We start from the raw sequence: 12,737 nt of genomic DNA, 5'->3' as shown, positions 1-12,737 counted from the left end.
TAGGCGATTTTTGTTTTTGCGAATCCACCAGGCCGCTGTGTATGCTTTTTCAGATCTCAAATTTCTCTCGCGAGTGCCATTTTCGCCTGCTGTTCTAGCATAAATCCACCAGAGGCTGCTGTCGACTGACTGACTGATCGACTAAACCACCCTCCTCTTTTCCTTAACCCAACCAATAGTATTTAAAAAAGCACAGATTGACCTGAATTGAAAAAAGTTAACCATCTAAACATAACATTTAAGCTCAAACATGTTGCAGATTAGCCAAGAGGCTGTTGATTTTTTTCACAAAAGATATAAATCAACAACAATAAAACTGTATTTGGTGTAGTGAAAACTCTGCATCTCTGTACCATTACACTTATTGGTGTGACGCTCATGCACGCCAGTGAGATTTTCAATCACACTCATCATCAGCATTTTTTTCTAGTCATTTTTTAGCATTCATACTCAAGCAGTTTTCATTGGTGATGAGCAGAGTAAACATGCAAAACCTCTTCCTAATGTTAGGTGGTGCTTAATGAAATTACAAGTCATGAAAAAGATTGATGTGAAAGTCATTAACGAATTATTTTTGATCTGCAACCATAATAACTCCCTCTTGCCAACTTTTTTGTAGTTGTTGTTGCGTTTATCATAGTTTAAACACCAAAGAAAAAAGCAACCCCATTGATCTGGCCTCAGCACATCCCATTCATGTGTGCTCGCCTAGACTGTTTTGTGTTTGACCAAGTCGTCTTTTGCGGTGTCTTTAGCAGCTCCAGTCACGTGACCAAAAGTAAAACATGAACAATTGATGACACTTTTATGCATGGCTTTTCGCGTATTTGTTTGGCTGATCCTTTGTTTATTCACAAGGTGTCATTCATTAGTGCAAGCGAAAATCATTCAGGTGTACATGGCCTTTACACTTGAGATGACTTCAAGTCTCTTTGTAAAAATGACCAGGGGTCTCATTTATATGTGTGGTGTGTGCACTAAATGGGATCATCATATGAGCTATAATCATCAAAAATTATTATCATTATATATATATATATATATATATATATATATATATATATATATATATATATATATATATATATATATATATATATATATATATATATATATACATATATATATATATATATATTTTTTTTTTTTTTTTTTTTTCCGGAATTGTTAGCCCCTTTTGACTTTTTTTTCTTTTTTAAATATTTCCCAAATTATGTTAAATAGTACAAGGAAATTTTCACAGTATGTCTGATAATATTTTTTTCTTCTGGAGAAAGTCTTATTTGTTTTATTTTGGCTAGAATGAAAGCAGTTTTTATTTTTCTAAGAACCATTTTAAGGACAAAATTATTAGCCCTATTAAACTTTTTTTTTTTTGATAGTCTACAGAACAAACCATTGTCATACAGAAACTTGCCTAATTAGCCTAACCAGCCTTGTTAGCTGTATAGAAGTGTATTAAAAAATATCTAGTGAAATATTAAATATAATATCTACTGTCGTCATGGCAAAGATAACATAAATCAGTTGTATTGTTTGGAAATCTGCTCTCCGTTAAACAAAAATTGGGGGAAAAATAAACAAGAAGGCTAATAATTAAGGAGGGCTAATAATTCTGACTTCAACTGTATATATATAATTATTAAGTTAATGACAATTTATTCTAGTGTATGTTGATTTTTTGGAAAGTTTCTATGCAAATTTTAATAATCAGACCCCAGAACTGGAATCATTGAGGCCTGTATTACAAAATATATCCACAGTAAGTTCGCACTGCATAACCCCAGTAAAGTTGCAGACCTTTATGACAATGCAAAATGCATAAAATGAAGTTTTAAACTTTAATAGTGCATAATTATGCTTGCTTAAGTATTATCAACATAGAGGGACAAAAATCACTTTTGGTATATTTTGTCAGCTTAAAAAGGCTTAAATACATATACCTGAAGTCTTATCATCGATCCCAGTTGTAAGAGCAACAAATAATAACTTGACTTGGTTGATCATTTCATAAGTGGCAGAAAGTAGATTTTTCCGATGAATCATCTGTTGAACTGCATCCCAATCATGACAAATACAGCAGAAGACCTACTGAAACCCACATGGACCCAAGATTCTTATAGAAACTAGTCAAGTTTGTTGAAGGAAAAAACATGGTTTGGGGTTACATTCAGTATGGTGGCATGCAAGAGGTCTGCAGAGCTGATGGCAACATTAACAGTCTGAAGTATTGAGTCATTTGTGCTGCCCATTACATTACAAACCACAGGAGAGGGCAAATTATTCAGCAGGATAGCGCTCCTTATCATACTTCAGCCTCCACATCAAAGTTCCTGAAAGCAAAAATGGTCAAGGTGCTCCAGGATTGGCCAGCCCAGTCACCAGACATGAACAGTATTGAGCATGTCTGGGGTAAGATGAAGGAGGACGCATTGAAGATGAGTTCAAAGAATCTTGATGAACTCTGGGAGTCCTGCAAGAACGCTTTCTTTCAGATGACTTTATTAATATGTGATTTGAGTCATTGCAGAGATGTATGGATGCACTCCTCCAAGCTGATGGGAGTCAAACACAATATTCATTATTTTTCCACTGCACCATGACTTTATATTCTATACTGTACATTATTTCTGTTAAGTGAAAAGACCTTTGTCTAAGCAAAGTCTGACCTTACTGCCCTAAATAAATAATTAAAAATCAAAGCATGATCGTATTTTATTTTGGTAGAATAAGCGTAATCTATAGAGGCTTTTGCCTTTCATATAAGCCACTTCTTATACCAAATGATCAACTAGAAGTGAAATAGTATTTGCTGTGCCTTACACTTGGTGACAAGACTTTTGTCAGGTAGTGTACAGCATGGCCCTTATTCTTAAAAAGTATGAGCAAATAAAAAAATAATGGTGTACAATCGTGGCTTATGAAATCCACCAACTATTTGTGCTGTGAATTGAGCATTCAAATTAAAGAGGAGACATATATAGTGTCTATAGGCAGTCCATATTTCAGTAAAATAGTATTTGATTGCTTTTGCAGAACAGTTTCTGGTTTTGGTATTGAGTTACATCATGATGCAAAACCATTTGAGAACCACTGTCTTATACAATGAGTGAATGCTTCTAAAAATGGGGACAGAGATAGATGAGTGTAAGCTGCTGCTTCATCCAGTGAAAGCAAGCAGCAGATCATTGCAGACGCTGGGCATGCTCCATAAACGGCTAGAGGATGAGTGACCTTCTTCCCCGAGGAATTGCTCTTCTCATCCAATCTCAGAACCAGTGGCAGGCTCATCTCTTCTCTGTTTGCTGGACACACAGCAGGGTCATCAGCACCTGAGAGCACTTGTCCTGTAAAAACACTGCTTGTCAGTTTGACACACACACACACACACACACACACACACACACACACACACACACACACACACACACACACACAGAGAGACAAACATACATGTATTCCCAGCTGTGAAACATCATCAAACAAAGCAAAGCACTAAACAGACATCAGAACATCAGCCAAATATGAAATGTCTACTGTCTCTGCCATTTAGTGTAAAGACTTGAGCTTAAAAGCAATACTTATGGGACAGATAAACATTTTTTATACTTAAGTCATTGACCAAACTAGCTGTAAATGGCACCTCTTAATTAAATGAGTTACAAGTAATTATAGGCTACAGTTTTATGCAAATTTGTTAGGCCTACTACTATACATTTAATCTTTTGCATTAAAAATTCAAAGTTACTAGAAAACGTACAAAATATAAATATAAATAGACAACAAGTAAATGTTATATATGAAAAAATGTAAAGATCTCTTCAAAAAACTATGTATGAACTATATGACAATATATGCACAGCTAATGTTTTTTAGCCAATGATGAACTTCTGGTGAAAGCTTTATCTGACTATTTTCAATTTCTCAAGGTTCGTTTTCCAGCATCGATGTTGTAATGTAATTAAAATACAATCAGACAAAAAAAATCATATTTTAATGACATGGAGCAGAAAATATAATTTAATGCACTTATTTGACGTGATTCTCACTTTATATCGTATCTCAGCAAGACACTGAAAATTGCTGTTTTTATTTATTTATTTATTTATTTATTTATTTATTTTTATTATTATTATTTTTTAAGAAATCAGATCTTAAAGAGCATATTGTAGGTTAGACACCCCAGTGAGTCAATGTGAAGAAAAATAAAGTAAGAACGAGATTTAAAATAAAAAAAAAAACCTTAAAGTACGCTATTACGGCATCTGGAGTCGTTTATAGTGGTAATTTTTTTCTTCCGTATCTAAAAATCGCTAGACTAGAAGTGATGTCGAAATGGGGAGAAGTGCGATAGTTTCACAATGGATCCTAATGAGAGTTCAGTCGAGGAAATCGCAAATGTATATTTAAATGAGTACGATGGCCCTCAGCCATATAACTATGAACCTGCAATGAGGCCAAGAGATCAGGGGCAGGCTAATAGACAAAACAGCAGTCAGAGAAGACAAGTTGAGCTGTGGTGTGAGGAGAGCCAGTGGAGAACAGGGCAGGTGTCTTGGTGAGGGATTAGTGTTGGCTTACAGATATAAACATAAGCTAGGGAAATCTAATGAGGAAATAGCAAAACTACTATAGCTTATCGATAAGTATTAATAAAATGAACATACATATTAAACATGAGTAATTATAACATGTATTATAATTGTTATTTACATTATGTATTCAATGATATATAATACCGAGTAAATACAAAAAAAGTACATATATTTGTATTTACTCGTTTTTATTAATGTACATAATAAATAATATTATATATATAATATAACTATTTTATTCATTTCTAAATTACTTACCGTTTAACAGACCTATACTACTTTGGGATGTCACTTTTTAAAGATGAATACATAAATACAAAACGTGACAAACACATCAAAGAATATACAACATATGGCAATGTACAATGGCAATTTACTTTAAAACCTTTCTATTATACAATGTTTTCAGATCTTTTATGCCACTGTAAAAAAATTAAGTTGCAAATCACAGCAGAAAAGGGAAAAAGAGAGTTAAACACATTTGTCTCATAGGTGTTTTTGTGGCAAATGTGAGGCTGATGAGAGTATGCAGCGATTTTGTATGTGATGACAATTCACCGGAAGCTAGGGCTGGCTGACTAAAATTAAAAGTCCATGTTACTCTGATCAACTTAAATGTTATTAGACCTTAAAACTCCAATTAATTGTAATGTCTGTTGTTTTTGTCCACAGCCATATATTATTAACCTGCGTTGAATGAATGAAACTTACGGAAGTATAAACACAGACACACACAAAACGAAATGGGAGGGGGCCAAACTATTGAATACGTTTTTGGGGTAGTGCTGGCGTTTGGCCTGTTTTAAACCTTGCTAGGTTTCACGCTATAGCTTAAGTACATAAATATCTCTCCGAGTAAAAACTGGATTCATTTTTCTTTATAAATATAACATGAGATAAAACGTGCAGCATATTCGTTGAGGTGACATAAAGTAGGATCCCTGAACTAATTTGAGTTAGTCCTACAGAAATTGTGTGGCGGTGGAAGGACCATCACCTAAATGGGGTAAGCAGATCTTTAAATTGCTTTACGTTGTGATAAACAGGATGTAAATGTTTCTACTGAAATTGTTTATAAGCCTTTTAAAAGTAAAAAAACAAACAACAAAAAAAAAAAAACACTGAAGAACAAGCTAAATCGTCGTTCACACTATATATACTGTGATGTTTATAATTTGTTCCTTGTGCGCACTCTGCTGGAGCATATGGATACTGCACACACCTTCGCTTTATTGTTATATTCAGTGACTCTTTCGCTACTGAATTGTTTTTAAATAGAGAAAACAGTTTACAGGTTTTATTCTAAATCTTGGGTCTTAATCTTGAAATAAAAAATGAGCAATAAAATGGTGTGAAGCAGCAAAAGTGGCCCTTATTAAAATGAGTTTGAATACTAATTTGGCGATTGTTGTTATTCATGAATTTTCAAATGTACTTTTTTTTTTACAAGAGGCTAGATAAATTGTAAAGCTCTGCATTATTATTGTTATTTTTGTTCAAATGGTCAAATTCTGACTGAGGAAAGTTGAATGTGCTGGCCAGTTTGTTATTTATAATTTGCCTGAATGACAATAGGCTGGTTTTTAGTTGTTTTAGGCTTGTTTTTTTTTTTTTTTTTTTTTTTTTTAGAAACTGATTCATATATATGAAGTCAATTATGTCTGATTGTGTTTTTTCACATTTATTTATTGTAAATCTTTGGTAAATATTTTTGGTACATCAAAATTATGGTTTGTTTGTTATGATGGTTATGATGACCATCCGACAAGCTAATTCAGCTAAAAATAGTGCCTAAAATGTGTTGAAATCTCATAATTAAATAGAAAATGAGGCGTATAATTGCATAAAAGGTCCACTTTTTGAGAAATTAAGAACCACGCCTTTCACCGGGGTGGCAGGCCTGTGAAAGAACACAAAAGAGTGTGATTACACTATTGTTAATCAATCATACAGTAAATAAAACAAGTCACTCATCATGCTTTTCCATCACCTTGCACAGATTAATAAATTTATCTAAATAACATTTACATTTTTAATGATAGGCTAGACAATTATGAAATTAACTTTACATTTTTTTAATTTAAAAGCCATTGATTTTATATTTAAATTTAGTACACACATGTATTATACACAAAGATAAAGTTCTAACCATTTATACTTGCAACATGTCAGCCTGTTAAACAAACATTAGATCAAAACAAATCCAAATATCAAACAAATAAAATCATATACAGTTGAAGTCAAAATTATTAGCCCCCTTGAATAATTAGACCGCTTGTTTATTTTTTTCCCAATTTGTGTTTAACGGAGAGATTTTTTCAGCACATTTATAAACATAATAGTTTTCTTAACTCATTTTTATAATGAATTCATTTTATCTTTGCCATGATGACATTAAATAATATTTTACTAGATATTTTTCAAGAAACTTCTATACAGTTTAACGTGACATTTAAAGGCCTAACTAGGTTAATTAGGTTAACTAGACGGGTTAGGGTAATAAGGCAAGTTATTGTATAACAGTGGTTTGTTCTGTAGACTATCGAGAAAAAAATTAGCTTAAAGGGGCTAATATTTTTCCCTAAAATAGTGTTTAAAAAAATAATATATATATATATATATATATATATATATATATATATATATATATATATAAAATAAAATAAAAATACTGCTTTTATTCTTGCCGAAATAAAATAAATCAGACTTTCTCCAGAAGAAAAGATATTTTCAGACATACTGTGAAAATATCCTTACTCTCTTAAACATCATTTGGGAAATATTTAAAAAAGGAAAAAAAAATTCAAAGGGGGGGCTAATAATTCGGTGTGTGTGTGTGTATTCTTTTCATGCTCCTAGCCACAGCCTATTGAAAGAGGTGGTTCTTTTCTCTCAAAAAGTGGACGTTTTTTCAGTTATTGGCCTCATTTTCTAATCAATTATTAGGTTAAAATACTGCATTTTGGTGATATTTTAAGAGCAAAGCATTGGTAGATTCGCTTGTCGGATGGTGACACTTTTTGATGTACCAAAAATATTTCAAGCAAAAATGTGCTGACAATACTATTTGACTGTAAGTGTATATTTACTGATGTGCATTTAAACTGTAAGTTAGAGTTTTATAAATAATGTTATGAAATTAGCATTTAATGTTTTACATAGAAATATGAACATTTATTATCATCAATTTATCAATAATCAAAAAATAAATAAATAAATAAACCATTAGGAAACTTTTAAAACTTATTTTAAATTAAAGACTGTAGTCTATAAGCAAATAACAAACTGGCCAGTTCAGTTAGTTTTCCTCGGTCAGTATTTGGCCATTTGAATAATTAAAAATTAAATTAGTCTTAAAGCCTTCTTCTTTCGGTAATGTCCACAATTTATGATGGCTTAGTATACAAAAGTGGGAGAAATCAGCTCATGTAGGGACCAAATTCTGGACTGTTAGTGGAGGGTCTTTCGAACCACCTGAACCCCCATCCCCCTCCCCCCCTCCAAACCTTACGGGCCTGCTTTTTAATATAAACTTGTCATGCCAATAAAAGCAATTATTAAATTTAATTGAATTAAAAAACACAGTCAGGAAATTAAAAATGCACTTTATATTTCCATACAGAACTATATATACACAATCACAATTATTACTTTATCACAATTATCATGTTTACAAGTTCTTTTTGCACTATACTGTTTTTTTATCTGCACAACTCTGGTTTACTTTGCACTCATTGCTATATGCCCTTAATGTCACTGTATTGTTTACAATTTTTTATTACATATGTATATTTCTTAGACCACATTTATGTGCAATGTATATACTGTAAATTTTCTAAATTTTTTTTTTTCTTAAACTCTACTATTTTTTATATATATATTTTATATTAATGTTAAGCACCTTGGGTCTGAGAGTAACGCAATTTCGATTCTCTGTATGTCTTGTACATGTGGCTGAATTGACAATAAAGCTGACTTTGACTTTGACTTTGACTTGATATACTAATAGAGGACGAAACCTGCAAAAACAAACTAAAAACAAATAATATGCAAATGTATAAATAAATGACAATAAATAAATTTACAAATACATATTTATTTATTTATTGTTGTTGTAGGTTTCGTCCTCCATATATTCTTGGAAGGAGATGAATAACTGATGAATAACTGATATTTATTCAATATTGGTTGATTTTCACCTCTAGAGGGAGCCACACTTTCACTTATGCAGTAGACCTGCTATATTAAAATCTGCCCCAAATCTCATCTGCGTTAAATCCGTCGTTTAAGAAATGCGCTCAGAGTAAAATGAGAACCGATTTGATGCATTTATAAATTAATTAAACAAATGTAATATGGAAATAAAAGGCCTGTATAAGTGAATATTGGCTATTTTACAGATTTAAATGATGCCTGATAGAACGTCACAGGTTTGAAGGCACGCGGACGTTCTAAAAGAATGTTGACATCATAGCGGCCATTCCACGGTGAAAAGTTACATTTGACAGTCGCCATTATCGCTTGGTGAATCCAGTTTGTCGTTGTTGTTGTGATATAATCTTCACTCCACTTTTTCAACATGTGGTCTAACAGTCAGTCCGTGCCACGATCTCCAGAACATCGAGACGTGAGCTCTCCTAAGCGTCAGATGAAAGTTTCAGTGAAAAGTGTCAGCTACTTTTTACCTGTGTCTGATCTGAACGCCAATGCTGACCGTCCCTCGTCTGATCTGCCCCATTCCTGGAGCAGTTCAGTGAGGATGGACACAAGTACGCCTCTCCACCAGCATCCTGAGGTTGTATGCTCAAACCTAACTGTTCTGAAGCTGCGCCATGTTCCTGTGAAACCTGCTGAGAAGCAGAAGTTCACTGATGGTCATGGACTGCCAAAACGTCGCGGAGTGAGGTGTCTTAAACATATGATGGAGGTTTCACTGGAAGACATCAGCTATCTTTCATGTGAGCCTGACCTGAGTGCCAGCGTTGACCATTCTTCATCTCCTCTGCTCCATTCTGAGAGTCGAGAAGTGAGAATGGATAAACGTACACCTCTCCGTCCTCGTCCTGCTGCTCCACGCTCCAAACTGCCCATTCTGAAATCAAAGTGTGTTCCTGTGAAGCCTGTCAACCAGCAGAGTTTCACAGATGAACCCTCAGAATGGCTGGGCGTGGACTCCAATCATATGAAGAAAGGTAGGCCTACAGTGAAAAACATCAACCCTTCATGTGAGTCTGACTTTAATGTCATTGTTGCCCCCTGCTCATTTTTTGTGTCTTTCTCAGGGAGCCAATCAGGGATACTGGATAAACGTAGGCCTCTCCGCCATCATCCTGATGCTCCACGCTCCAAACTGCCCATTCTGAAGTCAAAGTGTGTTCCTGTGAAGCCTGTCAACCAGCAGAGTTTCACAGATGAACCTTCAGAATGGCTGGATGTGGACTCAAATCATATGATGAAAGGTACAGTGGAAAACATCAACCCTTCATGTGAGTCTGACCTCAGTGTTGCCCCTTGCTCATTTTTTGTTGGCCTTTCAGGGAGCCAACCTGTGAGGATGGACAAGCGTAGGCCTCTCCCCAAACATCCTGTTGCTGGACGCTCAAAACTGCCTGTTCTGGAGTCAAAGTGTGTTCCTGTGAAGCCTGTCAGTGGACAGAAGTTCACTGATGGACCTCCAGAGCATCAGATGAAAGTTTCTCTGAAAGATCCTCCATGTGAGTCTGAGCTGAATGTCAGTGTTGAGTGTTCCTCATCTCTTCTGGCAGTGAGAGTAGGCAAATCCCAGCATCCTGCTGCTGTTTCAACACAAATGCCTATTTTGAGGCGACGCTGTGCTCCTGTTAAGCTTTTGGCTGGACAAGAGTTCACTGACGAAGCTCCAGAACGTCAAGCGTCCAGGTTTCCTCCTTTAGTAAATAAGGGAGAGAGGAACGGCGCCGACCCTTCATGTGGGTCTGATTGTAAAGTTGAGTCTCACCTGTCCTTACCCAGCCTGCCACGTCTTACAAGTGGAGTGAAGATGGACGAACATGTGCCTCTGCCTGTTCCTGTGTTTACAAATTTGCCTGCTCTGAAACCAGCTCATGTTGCTATGCGACCTGCTCTTCCTTCAAACTTCATGTTTTTCCCACTTGATAATGATGTCAAGATGAAGAGGACTCGCTCAATAACAAGAAGCCCTCCTCTGCTTTCAAGATTCCACTCTGCAACCTATTTTTAGGACTATTCTTGTTTTTGTGTGTCATTAAATGTTGTCAAACTTTAAAATTATTCTCTCTGTGTTGTTCTTTTTTAATGATTATTTGTGTATTAATCAGTTATTTGAGCATTGTGGGTCAGAAAGATTTTCAACTTGCTTTAAAAAGTTCCATCACCTTGCATAGATTAATTAATTATTCCAAAAAACATTTTAATTTATAATGATAATGTTTGACAAATTATGAAATGAGCTTTACATTTTCTTTTTTCATTATTTAAAAGCCATTGATATGAAAATTAGTTTATTCACATGTATTATACACAAATATAAAGTTCTAACCACTTGCAATATGTCAGCCTGTTAAACAGACAGTCGATCAAAATAAATCTAAATATCAAATAAATTAAATTAAGCTCCCTTTATTTGTCCAAAGGTAGCAAAATACATCTATTTATGTGTAAGTTTAGGATAGTGAGCAGTTAATATGGTCTCTTTTTATCTCTGGGTTTCTAAAACAGCTTGGGATTCGAAGTGACTCACAACAGACATGAAGATTTCCCATTTTTAAATAAAACCTTGGTAATAGATTAATTATCATGTTCAGGTGGTTCGAATGACCCACCCCTCACTGACAAAGGTCCAAAATATGTCCCAAACATGAGTTCATTTGTCCTATTTTGACTGTTATGCCATGATAATAAGTAAAAAATAAGACTGAGCGTAATTCTCAATAGTTTTGTCCAATGCAAATAATTATTTTTCACGAGTCTAACATCCAGCTGTTTGAAAATGCACAGTTTGACGTAAGAGAAGTCATCTTTTGCTGCTGTATTGTTTTTAAATAGAGAAAACAGTTTACATGTTTTATTCTAAATCTTGGGTCTTACTCTTGAAACAAAAAAAAAAAAGAGCAATAAAAAGGTAAGCAACAAAAGTGGCCCTTATTAAAATGAATTTAAATACTAATTTGGTGATTGTTGTTATTCATGAATTTTCAAATGCACTTTTTTACAAGAGAGGCTAGATAACTTGTAAATCTCTACATTATTATTGTTATTTTTATTCAAATGGTCAAATTCTGACTGAGGAAAGTTGAATGTGCTAGCCAGATTGTTATTTATAATTTGCCTAAATGACAATAGGCTGGTTTTTAGTTTGAAACTGATTCATATATATGTTTTCTAATGATAAATGATGTAATTTATGTCTGATTGTGTTTTTTCATATTTATTTATTGTAAATCTTTTGTAAATATTTTTGGTAAATCAAAAGGTGTGGTTATGATAACCATCCGACAAGCTAATTCAGCTAAAAATAGTGCTTAAAATGTGTTGAAATCTCATAGTTAAATAGAAAATGAGGCGTATTATTGCAAAAACAAAGGTCCTTTTTTTTTTTTTAGAAATAAGGAATCACCCCTTTCACTGGGGTGGCTACAGGCCTGCCATTGGTGGTAGACGGAGATATGACTGAGGCCTCTCTCGCACACTCTCTGTGTTGTGCGCGTTCCCTCTCGCTGCTTTTCCTTGACTTTTGTTAGTGACGGTACGGCACTGCGTGCAGTTTCCCGCATTCATCAAAATTTCAGCCCCAAATTGACACAGGTAATAAAAAAAACACAACTTCAGTGACAGTCATGTTCATGTTGTGAAACACTATCAAAATGTCCACCACTGTTGAATATATTAGTCTTCTATTTTCAATAGCGATTTTAAAACTTTTAATATAGGAAGTCGTCGGCTATGCAGCGGCTTTTATAAATCAGAAATTGAGTGTACATAGTTTTACATTAAGAAATGCAGTCTTGAATTTACATGCATTAAATGCATTAAACAAAAAACTTTGAATAATTGTTTAAGTAGTTTGTGATGTTAAAGTGTGCCCCCAAAAACACTAGTGGCTCCTCCTACTTTTTTAAAAAAAGAACATTGAATAAACTAAAA

The 12,737-nt window shown here is 34.1% G+C and overlaps 2 protein-coding genes and 1 long non-coding RNA gene across 8 annotated transcripts in view; 1 reads left to right on the top strand and 2 right to left on the bottom strand.

Annotated features, from left to right (window-relative positions):
• LOC147840401 (uncharacterized) overlaps window positions 1-12,737 on the bottom strand; it is a 615,523-nt gene that overhangs the window by 62,580 nt on the left and 540,206 nt on the right. The window lies entirely within an intron of this gene.
• The window catches only part of dpy19l1l (dpy-19-like 1, like (H. sapiens)), a 754,017-nt gene that overhangs the window by 621,439 nt on the left and 119,841 nt on the right, over window positions 1-12,737 (bottom strand). The gene's annotated exons all lie outside the window — the stretch shown is intronic.
• On the top strand, window positions 5,087-10,862 carry LOC137487854 (uncharacterized). Of its 5 annotated transcripts, none has more exons than XM_087287777.1 (5): window positions 5,171-5,601; window positions 8,996-9,082; window positions 9,189-9,787; window positions 9,878-10,054; window positions 10,133-10,862. In XM_087287777.1, exons 3-5 carry the CDS (start codon window positions 9,244-9,246, stop codon window positions 10,813-10,815), a joined length of 1,404 nt encoding a protein of 467 aa, XP_087143903.1. In that variant the 5' UTR covers window positions 5,171-5,601; window positions 8,996-9,082; window positions 9,189-9,243; the 3' UTR covers window positions 10,816-10,862. The 5 variants fall into 5 exon arrangements, with proteins under 5 accessions (XP_087143901.1, XP_087143902.1, XP_087143903.1 ...); XM_087287778.1 differs by having other exon boundaries at window positions 5,383-5,601; window positions 8,714-9,082; XM_087287775.1 differs by having other exon boundaries at window positions 5,087-5,601; window positions 8,996-9,787.

Source organism: Danio rerio, chromosome 16 (genome assembly GCF_052040795.2).
Source record: "Danio rerio strain M-AB ecotype USA chromosome 16, GRCz13ab, whole genome shotgun sequence".
In the NCBI taxonomy this organism is placed as follows: domain Eukaryota; kingdom Metazoa; phylum Chordata; class Actinopteri; order Cypriniformes; family Danionidae; genus Danio; species Danio rerio.
Note: the sequence above shows the minus strand (reverse complement) of the source record. Positions and strands in the feature narration are given on the sequence as shown.

What these genes read in the sequence shown, in the direction of transcription:
- LOC137487854 (XM_087287775.1), top strand. Translation starts at nt 9,175, where the DNA reads ATGTGGTCTAACAGTCAGTCCGTGCCACGATCTCCAGAACATCGAGAC. An exon ending in CTCCAATCATATGAAGAAAG is followed by an intron (nt 9,788 to 9,877) that starts GTAGGCCTACAG and finishes TGTCTTTCTCAG; the next exon opens with GGAGCCAATCAGGGATACTG. An exon ending in CTCAAATCATATGATGAAAG is followed by an intron (nt 10,055 to 10,132) that starts GTACAGTGGAAA and finishes TTGGCCTTTCAG; the next exon opens with GGAGCCAACCTGTGAGGATG.